At 34.2% G+C, this 17,180-nt stretch overlaps 1 protein-coding gene across 2 annotated transcripts; it reads left to right on the forward strand.

Moving 5' to 3' along the window:
* LOC104736879 (L-ascorbate peroxidase S, chloroplastic/mitochondrial) lies at nt 1,019-3,597 on the forward strand. 2 transcript variants are annotated; one of them, XM_010456959.2, is made up of 12 exons: nt 1,020-1,338; nt 1,434-1,580; nt 1,681-1,801; nt 1,896-1,996; nt 2,073-2,160; nt 2,263-2,330; nt 2,415-2,501; nt 2,599-2,673; nt 2,761-2,838; nt 2,934-3,038; nt 3,165-3,203; nt 3,309-3,597. In XM_010456959.2, the coding sequence occupies exons 1-11, from the start codon at nt 1,111-1,113 to the stop codon at nt 3,177-3,179; spliced, it is 1,113 nt and encodes a 370-aa protein (XP_010455261.1). In that variant the 5' UTR covers nt 1,020-1,110; the 3' UTR covers nt 3,180-3,203; nt 3,309-3,597. The 2 variants fall into 2 exon arrangements, with proteins under 2 accessions (XP_019090668.1, XP_010455261.1); XM_019235123.1 differs by lacking the exon at nt 3,309-3,597 and having other exon boundaries at nt 1,019-1,338.

A 17,180-nucleotide genomic window follows, 5' to 3' on the forward strand; every position in this document is an offset into this window, starting at 1 on the left:
AAAGCAAGTAGTTTCCACCCTTGAGTGTGACCGGAATGATTAGTGTTTTGCTCAGATCCATGAGAGATCTTAGATCTGAATCTGGTTTCGGAATAAACAAACTGAGATTTTTGTAGAATAGGAGCTTTACTGCTCTGATACCATGTAAGAATTAATCACGAGTGAGAATGAAGAGAGTGAGTAAGAAATCGAGAGATTAGAGAGTATAGAAGATGAGAGATTAGAGAGTATAGGGGGACGGCGAGAATGGGAGAAGGAGTGTTTTTCATTCCTTAGGTTTTTATTAACCTAGTTACATTCTATATATATGCATAGAGAAAGATCAAATAAGGAAAGTCCTAACTCTATACAAAACGACATATAGACAAGTATTGGTGTGTTCATCTTAATATAAAATATGTTTAAAATATTAATTTATTTTCTTTATTTTCATAGTTTGTAAAATATGTTTAATAATTGTTTTGTCATTTTAGATTATTAAAATTTGATAATTAATAAACATAAATTAAAAAATTATTATTTAAATAATTGAGCAACTTTCTTTGGGTTTTCTAATGGAAGAATGATTTTGGTAAAATTCTCATAAGATTGATTTAATTAATTTAGTATTAATTATATGATTAATTAATATATGAGTAACTTAGGAGGGTTTCTCCGCTAACGATTGTCTAAAGGATTCCAAGCAACCTAACAAATGAACCTTTAATCAAGGCATCGTGCAAATATGAGATCAAATTTCAAAATCCTGATTAGAGAGTATAAAGATTTGATAAGGTGAAAACAAGTTGTTTTGAGTGATGTGGACACTAATACAGTAGATGACTAGCCACAAAACCAATATGGTGAGAAAAATACCTGTAACCACAGCACTCTGTCGCCCTCCACATGCAATTTTTTTTTACATAACTTCCAAGAACTTGGCCGCATAGCTAATACAGTATCTCCTAATCATCTACCTAATTAACTCTTAAAGAATTGAAATAAAACAATGTGCATTAGTGGGTTGGTGAACCTAATTTCACACAAAAACCCTTATCGGCGTGGCCGTATCCATTGCCGCTAATCTCAGCCGACTCTTCCAAAATCAAAACTACTATTATACCCCCAAATATGGCAGGGCGTGTGTCTCTCACACTCAACAACGGCAGCTTCGTCCTTTCTCCTCCTCCCAAATCCACCACAACCATGTCTTCTTCTCTCCGCACTACCACCGCTGCTTCTCGTCTCATCCGCTCCTCCTCCTCCAGATCTACACTCACTCTCTCCGCTTCTACTTCCCTCTCATTCGCTAGATCTCTCGTCTCTTCTCCACTTCTCTCTTCTTCATCCTTCGCTCAGGTATACTTTCACTCTCTCTCTTCTAAATCGTAGCCTGATTTAGTCATATTCTATAGTCTTACGACCTAATTTGATTCATTTCTGTTGGATTTCAGAAGAGATGTCGAGTTGCGTCGGTGAATCGGAGCTTTAGCTCCACCGCCGCTACGAAATGTTCAGCTTCTTCGGATCCTGATCAGTTGAAGAATGCTAGAGAAGACATCAAAGAGCTTCTCAACTCCAAATTCTGCCATCCAATTTTGGTGCGTTTAAAAAAAAAAAAAAAAAATCTTCTCTGATTCCTAAGAAATTCTACGTTTAATTGATTTTGATCTTTATGTCTGTGCTGTGTTTGAATCAAAGGTTCGATTAGGGTGGCATGATGCTGGTACGTACAACAAGAACATCAAGGAATGGCCACAGAGAGGTGGAGCTAATGGAAGTCTCAGATTCGATATTGAGCTTAAGCATGCTGCTAATGCTGGTAAATATCACTTTATAGTACCATATGTGTTAGTTAACATCTTCTTACACTTGTTTGTTTGCTTATAAGCTTTGTTTGTTGCTTCTTTTGTTAGGTCTTGTGAATGCTTTGAACTTGATTAAGGATATCAAAGAAAAATATTCTGGGATCACTTATGCTGACTTATTCCAATTGGCTAGTGCTACTGCTATTGAGGTGAGGTTGATAATTCTGAAACCTAGTTCTAGTGGTTATGAAAACATTTACTATAAAAGTTTTCGGAATATTTCAGGAAGCTGGAGGACCTAAAATACCTATGAAATATGGAAGAGTTGATGCCTCTGGTCCTGAGGATTGTCCTGAAGAAGGAAGGCTCCCAGGTGGATATAGTGTCTTTATTTAACGGCGTTGCTGGATGTTCATTGGTTACATCAGTATATCCAAGTTTTACTAATTACAGATGCTATATGTTTGTTCTATAGATGCTGGTCCTCCTTCACCTGCTAATCATCTCAGAGAAGTTTTTTACAGAATGGGACTAGATGACAAGGTGATTGCGGTTGAATTTGTTTTTGAGTTATGAAAGATCAATTGATAAAATGATTTATATCAAAAGGCTTTTTTGTGACTGCAGGACATTGTTGCACTATCTGGTGCTCACACCTTGGGAAGATCTAGGCCAGAACGTAGTGGGTGGGGGAAGCCTGAGACGAAGTACACGGTATAATCCAGTTCTTAAATCTGGTACTGCAAAACGTAAATGGAGTCGGAACATTTCGAATGTTTAGTTCTTACATGTGTTATTCTTTGCATTATAGAAAGAGGGACCTGGGGCACCAGGAGGACAGTCATGGACACCCGAGTGGCTGAAGTTTGACAATTCTTACTTTAAGGTTGCGTTTCAGAACTTAACTCTTTCTTCACACTTTGTTATGAAAGTCTTCGTTTTTCCGTTTTTAATAATATAACTATTGTAACAGGAAATCAAGGAAAAGAGAGATGAAGATCTCCTTGTCCTACCCACTGATGCTGCCATCTTTGAAGATTCTTCTTTCAAGGTAAAATAAAACACTGAGGTTAAAACATACACATCCATACTAATGAACTTGCCGAGTCATTTCCTTCAAAACTGAAAACTGCAATGCAATTGCAGGTATATGCTGAGAAATATGCTGCAGATCAGGATGCATTCTTCAAGGATTACGCTGTAGCCCATGCGAAGCTCAGCAATCTTGGAGCACAATTTAACCCTCCTGAGGTTTGTAGTCCTTATATTTCTATCATTAGACTACCATCATTATGAAGATGATCTTAAAGGAACATTAACCTTGAAAGACAGTAGTGCAGGGGCATAAGAACTGATCAGTATGAATCTTTTGTGTAGGGTATCGTTATCTAATGGGGCACCTAACTTACTCGTCCAGTAAGCTTTCTTCTTCTTAATATTTATTTTGCGGTCATGGATAAAAAATTCCAAGTGTTCACAATGTTTTTTTTTCTGTCTCTCTCTGGTTTTACCTCTTTCAAGCTGGACTTGTGATTTTAGAAAAACGTAGTTCAATAATGTCAAAGAAGAAAAGGGACGAACCGAGGAAGTGATGATGTTGAGAAAGAAATTTGTCGGAGAACTTTTACTCTTGAGTGCTTTTGCAGATATCTTTTGGTTGATTTTGTTTAGCCGAAAGTATTTTGATCGTTTTCACCATTATCCAAAAATCGTACAAGTTTTCTTCTGGCACTGAATAAAATACTCATGTTATAGTTTTTTTTGTTTTTTGGTTCAAGCACTCATGTTATAGATTTAATTATTTAAACTACACACTAACAGTTTGTCAAGAAAAACTAAACACTAATCGAAGGGGAAAAGCTAAAATTGCATTAATTGTGGTAAAAAATGTTTTTCATATTTCTGCAGATGGACGGTAGAGTGTGTGTTTTTGTGGGTGAATGAACATGTTCAAATATTGGGGTGTGGAAGTTTTCTGTTCGTGATAGGCAAATGACAGGATTTTTGTCTATCGACAGAAATACTACTTTTGAAGGGTTGAAGGCAAAGATATGAGAGTTGTTGGGTGTCAAACAGAGGAAAGCAACATAGAGTTAAACTTTTGGCACCCAGGAGACACATTGTCTTCACACAAGGTAAAATGCCCCATGTTTCAGTAGGTAGTGATGTTGAGTTTGAACAGTTTAAAGTGAAGAATGAAGAGTGTGGTGGTCAATATTTGTATGTTTCAATGAACAAGAAAAACGTGTTGACAACCTATGATAGACAAACCATGTTGTCTACCACAGGTGAGAAGAACGGTGTGGACAACTTGGTCGAGGGTGGACAAATCGTGTTGTCTATCGAATGTGGAAAGAATAGTGAATGCAACATGTTATCTTTTGGTGGTCAACCCTCGTTGTCTATCGCGTGTGGACAGAACGGTGAAACGAACTTCTTGTCCGTCTTGTTAGAGAACAACAATTTATCTGTCGAAGAAACAAATATGAGTGTGATAAAGAAGGTGAAACTATGGACGATGACGATGAAGTGTTGTTAGAGTATTTGAGAAATGTTGAAGAAGTCCACGGTGAGATAATGATGCACAAGGAATCAGACGACGAGTGGGGAAATGATTGAAGCTTAGGTGACAAGAATGTGAGAGGAAAGGAGTGGAAGAGAAGAGGAAACCAAGGAAAAAGAGGAAGGTCAATTCAAAGACATCAATTGATGATATTGTAGAAGGGTCTAATACTCATGGAAAAATTGTGGAAGGGGACAGTGTACAGGAAGCAATGGACATGTTAGTGGAGTTGTATGAAAAGGAAAATGGTCCATCGGGCTTGATATTGAGAAATTTGACAAAATATTCACCCCATATAGAATATGAGGGTCCAGCCGAGATGTTAGACTATGCTGACCTAGGAGGTGAAGCATTGGAGAGCTCTAAGGATGAGCTATATTATATTTTTGACGAGTGGACAGAACAGATTAACAAAGAATACCCGCCTGAATGGGATCCATAAAAAGGAAGGGTGGAGAGCACAATGGAACTAATAGATTTTGAACTTTGGATAGAGCTATAAAAGCAGTTGCGAGACCAAAACATCTTCGGTGATGATGTTAGTGCTACAATCGGGGGAGCAGTAGTGCAAGACAATCCATCCCTATGGGGTGATGCACCACCAGTGCGTGACAATGTTACATGTCACACACATGCATTTCTTGGCAGTGTATCGGAGGGGATGGATGATGGCTTAGTCGTGATTGAGCGAGGCAATGAGCAGATGACGTGTATCTGGAGTAACATAGCAACTATAATGGAAGACGTTCCTCATCTTTAGAATGATGTTCCTCCTGTGCATAACAATATCCGAGAAGCATCAAACAAAGAAAGGTTATCCTAAAAGTAAACAGCATTGTCATTGCATAAAGTCATAGCATCTTATGCTCCTTTTAGTTTGCAAATATACGTCCAACATATAGTGCATCAGTTGCCATTTTAATATCCATGTTCCTGAGGATACAAAAAATATGGAAAAGTCACAAAAAGAATGAAAATTACTTCCTCTTCGTTTATTTTCTTCAATGATCAAGTAATTAGCATGTGTTAGACTTTTTTGTTTAGTGAAGACTTCTTCTTGATTATCTGCAACTGCAACAGATCAAACAAAAATAATAATAAAAACCAGCTAGATGACAAGAACTATTGGTGTGCCACGTTAAACAACAAATAATCACACAACAACAACAAAAATCAAACCTTAGTAACCCATTGGTGTGCCACAAAACTCAGGGGTTCCATGTAATACATTCGGTTCAAAATCCATGTCAACCATTACTTCATCTTCTTCCTCAGATTCAAAATCATCATCATAAAGCTCTCTTACCTTTGAATATTGGGTATTAGGTACAATACCAACACAAGTACTTTGGTCTTCTTGATGTTGCTCCGCAATCCAATCTTCCACAGTTTCTTCATTACCATCATCTAAGATCACATCCACCGCTTTCTCCTTGATTTTTTTGTGCTTGTTAAAAAGTCTTGCATTAAACTTGACATAAACTAGGCTGTTTAGACGACTGACCATTAATTTATTCCTTTTCCTAGTGTGGATCTGCAAAATTAATAAGAGATATTAGAAGAAGGGCTGTAACATAAATAACTATACTTAAAAGAGATAAAAATATTGAATTAATCAGTAACTCAAACCTAAAAGCTGAACATAGATTAGAAACTAACCGCTTCAAAGCTATTCCAATTTTTTTCACAACCAGAAGAGCTAGAAGTCAAACCAAGCACTCTAGTTGCTAGCTTTTGTAACATAGGTACATGACATCCATAAGTTGCCCACCAATTCCCTATATTTAACAGTTTTAAGATATCTAAAAAAACATATAAATGACCAGACAAGAACAAAATTAAATTCAAGTGAGAAGACAAACCTGGATCAAAATTTTCATCATTTTGTTGACATCCTCTTACTGCTAAGTTATTACCAAAAGAGCCAATTTTGCTTTTATAGATATTAATCTCATTATTGACGACTTTATTTTGCTTCTCAAAGTCACCATGATAAAAAAAATTCAACACAAGCAAGAAATCCTTCGTTGATCTCCTTATCACATTCTATATCAGAGTTTTTGGATTTAAGAAGTAAGCAGCAATATGCAAAGGAGAATCCAATCTACCTTTCATTTTTTCATCCATAATCTGAAAAATAGGTTGAGAATTCCTTTCCAGATGATTTGAAGCTTCGTTGATCAACTTTTTAGCTTCTAACATCTCTCCATAAATAAATCTCATAGAACTTTCACCATAGGAAAAAAACACTTTTAAAACCACCATAACACTACTCCAAAATGCATAACTCAAAACTGTATCACATGCTTGCTTTCCTTTTACACACTTAGAATGCTTGCAGTCATGCCACTCATCACTGCTGAACATGGACATCAACTGTGATTTTTTCTGATATATACTTTGTAGTGTTAAGAAGCATGTGGCGAATCGTGTTGCTCCTGGTCTCACAATATCCTTCATATTTGTATGTGTTCTCATCATGGATAATGTCTTGTGATGAGGATATATAAAAACAATGAGAGATTTAGCTTGACTGATCACTTTTGCAAACCAAGACAACTTAGAAACTTCCTCAAGCATCAGATCGATGGTGTGAGCAGCGCAGCCTGACCAAAATATATTCGGCCCAATTCGATTTAAATCAAATAAATACCCATTAAAAAAAATTGTAGACCGATTTTGTTAACCGATTTTGCATTAAACTCGACAATTGACCACTGCCTAGCGAATAGGCGCCCGATTTTTAAACGAATATGTTTGACTTAGTTTTAGTAATGGGCTAAAGCCCAAAATCCCATGAATAATCTCTCCATAATAAGAGAAGTCATCTCTTGCCTTTTATTTCACGTGCACATATACATAAAATATTAAATGTATATCGAATATACATATATGTATTGTATTAATATTTATTACAAGTGCACAAGTATATATATCATACATATATGTATATATTTAAACAACCTAACATAACATTAATCCAATCTGCTTAGGTGTGTGACCATGTAGGATCGTATAACATTATTAGTAATGAACTTGTAAAGTCATCGATTATAAGATTTTTCTAGCAAAACATTATAATGATCTAATATTATACGACTTTCGAACCTTGACTATACAAGAATAAGTACAAATGATTTCAGGACATTCCCAACAATCTCCCATTTGTAGTAGAATCATCTATTCTGATAATCCTTTTGTCGCTATATCTCGATCTTAGCATAAGGCAAGAAACAGTGCCATCCTTATTAAGCTAAATCATATTTATCAAACTCTGATTTATACTAATAAGACAAACGATTGACTTTCACTTAGTTTGAGCACGGCCATGCATTTCTCAGTATCAAATCTTCTATAGGCCCAAAGATATTTATTATATAGGAGGGACAAATCCCATCTTGTTCCATCCCTGTTCCTTACACAGTTCATAATATGCTCAATTATTGTCTTTATAATCACCCGTTACGGCTGACGTTTGACATAATCAAAGCGGCCCAATCCATGTATAAGAAAACATGAAAAACTCAGGTCAAAAGACTATACTCTATAGTTATGATGAGAAACTCTTATAACACTCATATAACATTCTTGTAGAGTTCTCATAGCAGGTCAGTCCAATATTGTGTTCTCTAACACATATTAATGTGATTGACTTTAACACTACATATCAATGACTCTACAAAACTTAGTCATTAATCACCTTACATACTAGTCATTTATAGTTATTAATGTCCCATTTTAATAACCTTGACTAAGGACCTCAACAATTTATGTTATCTTGGATTTATAGGGTTTCATGATCAAGTCACATACTTAATGATCTATAATAATAAAATAAATTATTTTGGGACAATTATTTAGTTATCTTATAACTAAATAATATTGAAACAAATTTCATTAATTTAATGATCTCTATAGATCCTTATTCCGAGAATGTACGTACCTTCTCCCATGTCTTTCATTAAAAAAAAAATTCCAAGTCAAGTATTAACAGACTTAAGAAAATAAATATCATTTCCAATTAGTAGTTAGAAAGAAATTCTCTCTAAAAAGACACAATTTTAAGCAACAAACACTTTGTTCTCGGTGTGGTTGTAAAAAAATAACCTCTGGTCTATGTAGGATAACAAACGAAGTAGCAATTATCTGATTTGGGTCCAAGCTTATCAGTAATCAAACGTTTGACATACGCTTCACAACCCCAAATTTTAGAAAAGACAAATTAGGAAGTTTTCCAGTCCATATCTCATATGGTGTCTCTTTCAACTGATTTTGATGGGCACCTGTTTAGCGTAAATGCAGAGAGCATATCCCCAAAAGTATAATGGAAGATCTGTGTGACTCATCATTGACCGAACCATATTTAATAAAGTCCGATTTCTTCTTTTAGACACACCATTCCATTGAGGTGTTCCTAGAGGAGTGATTTTGAGACAGTTCCACATTCTCTCAAATGATCACTTAAACTTGGCTCAAATATTCTACTCTACAATCTGATTGAAGAGCTTGAATTGTTTTGCCAAGTTAGGTTTTTGTACTTCATTATGAAATTCTTTGAACTTTTCAAGATTTATGTTTCATAAACATAACCATATCTACTGAACTCATCAGTAAATCTAATGAAGCACTCAAGGTTTCCTCTGGCACTTAAGCCCATTATTGGTCCACATAAATCGGTATGTACAAGGCCCAACAAGTCACTAGCTCTTTCATTGTGTCCAGTAAAGGGAGCCTTAATCATTTTACCCAACAAACAAGATTCATATCTTATTTTATCTATTTTATATGATTCATAATCAAATTAGTTCAAAAGTCCATCACTATGAAGCTTTTGAATGTGTTTCTTTTTATATGGCCTAAACGATAATGCCAAAGGAAATTAGGATGCAAGTCGTTAGGCTTAAATCTTTTAGTCCTCATGTGATAGATAGGCACACTTTGATTCAGAACATAAAGTCCATTCTCTAATGGACCACTACCATAAAATATCACCATGATGAAACAAACAACACTTATCTTTAATCGAAAAATGAAATCTTTCCAAATCCAAACAAGAACTAGAAATAATATTCCTGGTCACAACAGATACATAATAGCAATTCTTAAGTTCTAAAACCATGCCAGAAGGTAAAACAAAAAAAAATGAAATGTTCCTACAGCTAATGTAGCAACCCTTGCTCCATTCTCAAAACGTAGGTCCATTTGTCATTTCTCCAAAGTTCTACTATTTCTTAGACCCTGCATATTAACATAAATATGAGTACGACAGAAGATTCAAAGATCTCAAAATTTAAAAGGTTAACGAGTTTTCAAAGAGGGGGATTCCCCAAAGCTATAAAGGAGTAGATAGAGTCCATTAGAGCTATGAAACAGTCATTTCACAGCGGCTTGGAACATGAGAGATCACGGCTCGATTGACCACCCTCAAATAGATCAAAAGGTGACAAGATAGTCACAGACGAAAGACATAGTGACGTTAAGAACATAGCCATAGCCAAGAAACTCACCGGAGTGAGGAGCACTTACATGAGCAGCGAATTGGTAAAGGTTCAGCAGACCAAGGTTTGATGGTCAAGGGTAGTTTGCTTCAGCATCACAGTGGAGGTTCCGGATCATACTGGTAGAGCTAGAGATAACTTGTATAACAATCAGTCGAGATGATGAAGATGGTGATGAAGAAAGTTTGGTTGAAGTCGTCGGATAGAAGCGATGGGTTCCAGGGCATAAGACCATACTGCTTCAAGACTTTTACAACATACCATGCAAGTGAAACAAGACCCATTCAATGACAAAAAAATAACAGTAAAACTGTAATAATACAGGTGGGTTCTCTCTCGCTTGGTGCTCTTGGTCAATGAAATTTAGAACACAACACAAAGCATGTAGCTGGTTTAACAGGGAGAGATAAGGTACAGGCTTGTTCTCTTTAGTTTCTAACATCACAATTAAAATGAAGATGATGGTATAAGGGTGAAACATGAAGTCGCTTGATGGGATTGGATGAAAGAGGCCATGAAACTTCAATGTTTTAGAACCAGCACACAATGCCACAAATTGAGCAAAAACCAAGGTTCTTACGTAGTACTTGCAAAACCAAAGCATTTTTGATGAATGGAGTTCCAGATAGAGTCTTCGGCCAACGAGATCAACCAAGGCAGCTAATAAAAACATGGTTATGTGGGAAATATTCTTAGTGTCAACCTAGTATCAAAGTTCCTTCAACTTGTGTATAATTCTAACACTAATATACATATGGAATTCGTAAAGATACATGATTCAACCTATAATTTATTCGAGTTAACAAAGCCTCTTCAAGTTTTTGTTCCAAAGTAGAATTTAGGACTGAAATTTTGTGTTTCTAATCATTTTTGGTAATTTATGTACGGTTTGTTTTAAAGAATTGAGCTAAAGAATATAGAGGTAATAATTGTATAATTTCTTAGTCTTGAAATTGGGAAAATCAATACAATATTCATAATAAAAAGTAAAAAAAAACATTATTGGAGTATACCGTTGGTCTAAATTTATTACATAAATTGATGTCAAATTCACCCAACAAGATGATGTGCACTATTAATATTTAAATGTCTCATTAATTTTTAATTCATATGTGAATAGTTCTCTATTTTTTATTGTAAAAATGTAAAGTTGAGATATCTATATGTGCGTTTGATCATAAAAATAAGTTATCTACCTGCTAAAAGATCTAGTTGGAACAAAATAAATATTACAACATAAAAATTATCAAATTTCCATCAACATAAGTTAAGGAATATACAATTGGCTAGAGACTACGACACAATTATTCCACAAGTCGTCCCTCTTGTTTAAATATTGTGTTTCAGGGGAAGTTAAGACTTGTCTGTCAGCAATATATTTAATGAAAGAATTTTGACACACTTTTCCTTTTTGGGCAAGATCGTGGCAACAAGAATTAGTGATGGTTCTATTTCCAAAAAAACGACGATTATATCCAAGGCACACTTAGGATTGATTTTAACTAAGACAAGAATCCATAATGATTTTGCTTCAGATTCTTCAGCTGAAAAGATAGGAACAAAAGTGCAAACCAGAGCTACAACAAGGAATAGCGTAGTAATCTCAGAGTTACATTTTGTCATATCTTCTTATAGGTGAAATTTGCCGATTAATATTTCTTGTATGAAAAGAATGTAATTAAATATGTTTTGTATTTGATATTCTAGACACAAAACTAAATAAGCTCTTTATAGTTAATTGAAAACGGAATGTGACTATAGAAACATATGACGAAAGTAACTTAATAAATGCAAAAGAGTTTTATTCTTTTGTAAAACAATACATATATAATGAACGTTGAAATTAGTTTCTTCAATTACTTTTATCAAAATAATAAAAAGATTTCAGTATATGTAATGAATCTTTTAATATGAGAAATTACTTTAAATTACTTTAAGATTTCAGTTTCTCCATAGGTTCAATTTCCTGAGTTTAATACATACATAGAGTTTTAAATATAATAAACTGATTCTTTCTATATATATTTTTCACATATACAATAGAACCTCTATAAATTAATACTCTTTAAATTAATACTCACTATAAATTAATAAATTCTTTCGGTCTTGAGTTGGGCCGGCGTAAATTATGACATATTTCGATAAAATAATAAAATAATAATTTTTTTGAAAATCCTATGTAAAAATATGGTCCTATCAATATCATAAATTAATAATCAAATAAAAAAATTTATATATATATACATATCTAAAAAATATAGTGAAATATGACTCAATTGTTGTTTGGCTATTCTTTAATTTGCATTCTTATTAGAGCTCATCTCTAATATTTTTCATTGTTGTTTTCTCAAATCGCATCCAAAAATTATGGAAAGTCTTAGATTCGATAATTGTTTTTTTAGTAACTGGTTCTAAAGGTATCGCAATATCTTTCTCGACTTCATCATTACCATAAAGGATAGTACTAACAATTTCTTCTAAACTTTAAATTTCTAACATTTATCATTTTTACCTAGATAATCTACTAAACAATTGACATTCATCCTATTACGATAGCTAAAATTATAAATTAAAAAAAAAAAATTTTAAATGTGAATGATAACAAAAGTATCTTATTTTGTAATAGAAAAAGTTTTCAAAATAATAAAAATGAGAAAATCTTTTATTAATTTATCGATAAATTAAAACCTCTATTAATTAATAAAATTTCATGGTCCCTACTTTATTAATTTATAGAGGTTTTAGTGTAAATAGATTTACATTTAAATATATAAAAGCCTAACTCACAATTGGTTTATGGAATATGGCTGATTCACCAAGAACTCCACGATCAAAGTTATGATTAATAAAACTATTTTTTGAAGGCAAGGTTCTCTATTCACGCTTAGACATCTATCGAGGACAAAGTTGTTACTAGTCGCAGTAGGACAGTTTTATAGCTTGGACGACGTGCTACATTTTTGGTTGTAAACCAAAGTCTTAAGTTCTATTTTATATATCTCTCTTTCACTAAGCCACAATTAGTTGTAATTTGTAAAAGTTATTATTCTTATTTTTTTTTTTGTTGGAATAAAGTTTTGCATTACAACAAAAGAAATTTGACTATTAGTCTTACCATAATTCTATAAATCAATTACAAGTGATGATATTGTCGGGACAATGAAGGTAATAATAATATACATACATAGATTGACATATCTACTCTATGCTTCTACGGTTTCGCTGTGAGATTAATAAAATCTGTGAGAGGGATATGTAGACGATCAGACTTTTCTTTCTCTCTTTCGCTCCTTGACAACAATCATGACAGCGTTTGTAAGGGCTGTAAGCTAAAGGACCATATGCCGTCTCCCGTTTCTGATCCCCGTTATAATAAGTCAGACAATTGAATGATCTCCCAAAGATTTAATCTAAACTTTTTCATCAGATGTAAAGGAGCTGAAGGAATTGGTATTCAGGGAAGATGTAGAAAATGATTTGCTTATAGAATTGGTGCCTTTCGAAGGAGAAGAAGAAGGGATTGGAAGCTTCTTTGGGAGCATTTGTTCCCAATGGACTTGAGGGAATCTTGAAGCCTCTGACGCAAGTAAAAGAAATGACAAAAGAATCAAGAACATACACATTCGTCTGCACCAAACAAACGGCGTCATCTTAATCGTCGAGTGAAGATTGATACAAATCTGATCAAGTACTAATGAGAGGGATACAGAGGGAGATAGACAGAGATGATTGTATATAAGAGAAGATCAATGAGGCTGCCTAGGTGTTTGGTTTAGGAAAGATGATGTCAATTGGCCAACAAGAGAGACCACTTTTGCATTAAATAGTTTCTTCATGTATATTGTATGTTTAAATTCGACACTAATACTAGTGTCTTTTGGAAGCTGTAAGAGAGCCTAATAAGATTATCTTAATTCCAACAATCATGGTAACACGAGTGTTTGTTCTTTTTATATACAAAAAGTTTTATTGAGACTTGGACAAAAGGTCTTAAAAACAGCACCTTTGACACTTTTGTATCCTCTTCTGCCAACAATGGTGTTGTTATATAATTGCTTAAATTCTTTATTCGTGTAAATGTGTAATAACTAATAAGCCTATGTGTGCCGTATAAAGTACATAGTGTAATTATTGACAACGAACAATGGCTTTGTTGAACGAAAGTATTATTATTCTTTAAAGTAATTAAATTAACTAGAAGTGCAATTTAGGCAACGCCTAGAGACGATCAAAAGACTTCTCATGCACGATGCACCATAAAGAATCTTACTTATATCTTATACTTATACTAAAAGAGAAGTACATTAAAAAGAATGTTAAGATCAGTCACTTAATTACCTCAATCGCCACTAAAATCATGTGTAAAAATTGTTTTTTAAGTGCAATTAAAAAGTATTATTTTGGAATTCGAAAACAATTTTTTAAGTACACTTCTTAGGTTGTTCAAAAAAAAAAAGTACACTTCTTAGAATTCTGGTCTAAGAAATTCAAAATGTTTGTTTTGTCTTTCTCAGATGCTGCCCATAAATTAGCTCGCTTTGGTTGTTCAAATTTGATGATATTTTATTCTGATGTATTGAATCCACATCCATTACTGTTTCTCAACTACAATCTCATAACATTAATCAAATTAATTAAAAAAACATTTCGACAAGAAAAAAAAAAGTAACTAACAATTCAGAGACTGAAATCATAAAGATGGAAAATACGAAAAACACAACATAAGATAATCAAATATCGTATATGATAAACAATTTTTTAACGATAAAACTAAAGAAAAAATATTTTAGCGACAAATAAATAAATCGAATAATGATATTTATAATTGTCAACTAAATTACTTATCATAAAAAAAAAAGTTTTAAAAATAAAAACGTAGTTGATTGGAAAACAATGAACTAAAAATTTTCGTGGTAAAAGTTTATCTCGCATTAAATACTAATAAAATTGACGTTGACAAAAAAAATGAAGAATAAGACTGCATTATTATTATCTTACTAATATTAAATATTTTTTTGTCAAGAAAAGAACCAATTTGGAGGGAAATTGTTTACAAACAAAACATTGATGCGGAGAAAAGCGGGCTTGACGTGCCAAAGAATCCGCTTGTACATTTGCATTACGAGAAATATAAGATAAAGAAAAAGAAACAAACTCCTCTCTATCAGTCTTGATGTCATCCAAATATGTTGCGAAGGCCGGCCAGTCGTAAGGAGAAGACACCATCTTCACCAAGTCCGAAATGTCTGTAAAGAAAGCCACATCCCGGAAATCGTGTCCAATCATGCAACGCATCGCCCAAATGAAAGCTTCAACTTCTGCATGCAACGGAGACATACTGCGCTGGTAATTGGTAGCTCCACGTAAAGGTGACGATCCTTGGGAAGAAAGGCAAACCCATCCTGCACCTGCAAAAGAATCTGTTTCTTTCCAAGAGCCATTAACAAAACACCTATAACCAGAAAAAACCGAGGGAAGAGGAGGGATACGCCCGCATAAGCGAAGGGAGGGGGCCAGAGGGGAGGTGGAGAACTCTTCATTCTCAGCCTCCATCTGGGTTTGCAGCCAGGAGGACGCTTCACCTTGCGCCACTCGCACAATGTCATCAGGGCGTTCTGCCTGATTTTCAAAAACCCGTGCATTCCGCGCTTTTCAGATATACCACATAAGCCAAGGGAAAACCTCTACCTGGGAGTCCAGATTCTGAGAACCCAGGAAAATGATCTACATTAGTATAAATAGACTCCGTCGGAAAATGGTGTGGTCCCACCGGTACATGGGCCAAAGCCCAAACCTGATAGGCAGGTGGACACTCAAAGATTGCATGATTGATAGTTTCTACATCCGCCCCACACCTCATACATCCAACATCACAATCGATGCCCCAATGTCATAAATTGGCTGAAACCAAAATACAGCCCGTCAAAACCTGCCACATGAAATGTTTTATTTTTGGTTGACAGGGAACCTTCCATACTCCAGCAAGGAGAGGAGTAATATCTGGACCAGACCCAATAACCTGAAACGTAAAAGGGATGCCCATGTGAGCCGTATCATACACTGACTTAATCGTATATTTACCCGATTTTGTAATGTGTCACCCGAAAGAATCTGCCAACGGGGAAACACTGAAAGGAATGGCCTCTATCAAGGCGACATCCATTGGATCAAAATGCTCGACGAGCCGATCTCTGTACCAAGTATTCGTTAGAGGATCGTTACATAAATCTGGTCTTGGGGATTGAGCTGGTATCCAGGGACCGTTATATTAATTAAGAAGTATAAATTTAAAACCTAGCCTTAAATTATTAATGAAACATTAGTTATTTCTATAGTAAATTATTGACAATATGATATATTAATTTATTACTATTAGTTATGTTTAAAATGTATATTATATACATTCACCATATATTTTCACAAAAAAACCCTCTCAAGCTTTTCCTAGGCAAGCCAAAAAAAATGGAGCTTTTTATTTATTATTTTTTCTTACAAAGAAAAAAAAATATTTTAATCGGATCTCACCTACCTTTTCCTCTTAAAAATGGAAATACATAACGGTCATTACCCAATTATTACTGGTTCCGAAGGTCTGGCGTATTTTTCCGGTGACTTTTTTTTCCTCCATAAGCTGCTCCAACCATCCCTATAAGATTTTGTACCACCCCCAAAAACCATTTGAAGGATCCAAGCTTTGTAAACTCTTTTCTCCTCTCAAAAGGTTTGTTTTAATCCTTTTTAAACCTCTTTGAACCATCTCTAAGAACCTTTCTCAAACCCTTAATGTATTGGAACCCTGCTGAAATCCTTGTACCCTAAAACCATGGGTAAGCAAATTTATTTCTTTTTTATGTCGAAAAAGGTAAGCGAATTTCATACTATCTCAAAGGTAAAAGTGTGGACATTGGATAAGCTAATAGCAGCAAACTCCCTAACTCTCATGGAAAAACTTACCAACCCAAGTGTCCAAAGACTATGGTTGTTATTATGATTAAGGATTTAGGGGTAGGGGACGAGTTATTTGTTCATAAAATCTAACAAAAAATTATGTGTTATTCAATCATTGATTTTAAAATAATTATCAAAATCATGTGTTATTTGATATATGATTTATAAAAACTGGTTAATTCTATGTTATTTGTTTAGTGACTTTGGATTTGAAAGTAAAAAATAGAATGATTCAAATCCAAGGGTAAAACATGTTATTTCAAAATCCATGTGTTTTAATTTTTGAGGGGTTATTGGTTTTATGATTTTGATGGGTTTGAAAATCCCAACAAAAATCATGTGTTATGTAATTATTGATTTTAAAATACTTACCAAAATTATGTG

This window comes from Camelina sativa, chromosome 13 (genome assembly GCF_000633955.1).
Source record: "Camelina sativa cultivar DH55 chromosome 13, Cs, whole genome shotgun sequence".
NCBI lineage: Eukaryota > Viridiplantae > Streptophyta > Magnoliopsida > Brassicales > Brassicaceae > Camelina > Camelina sativa.

What these genes read in the sequence shown, in the direction of transcription:
- LOC104736879 (XM_019235123.1), top strand. Translation starts at nt 1,111, where the DNA reads ATGGCAGGGCGTGTGTCTCTCACACTCAACAACGGCAGCTTCGTCCTT. An exon ending in CTTCTTCATCCTTCGCTCAG is followed by an intron (nt 1,339 to 1,433) that starts GTATACTTTCAC and finishes GTTGGATTTCAG; the next exon opens with AAGAGATGTCGAGTTGCGTC. An exon ending in TGAAGAAGGAAGGCTCCCAG is followed by an intron (nt 2,161 to 2,262) that starts GTGGATATAGTG and finishes TTTGTTCTATAG; the next exon opens with ATGCTGGTCCTCCTTCACCT.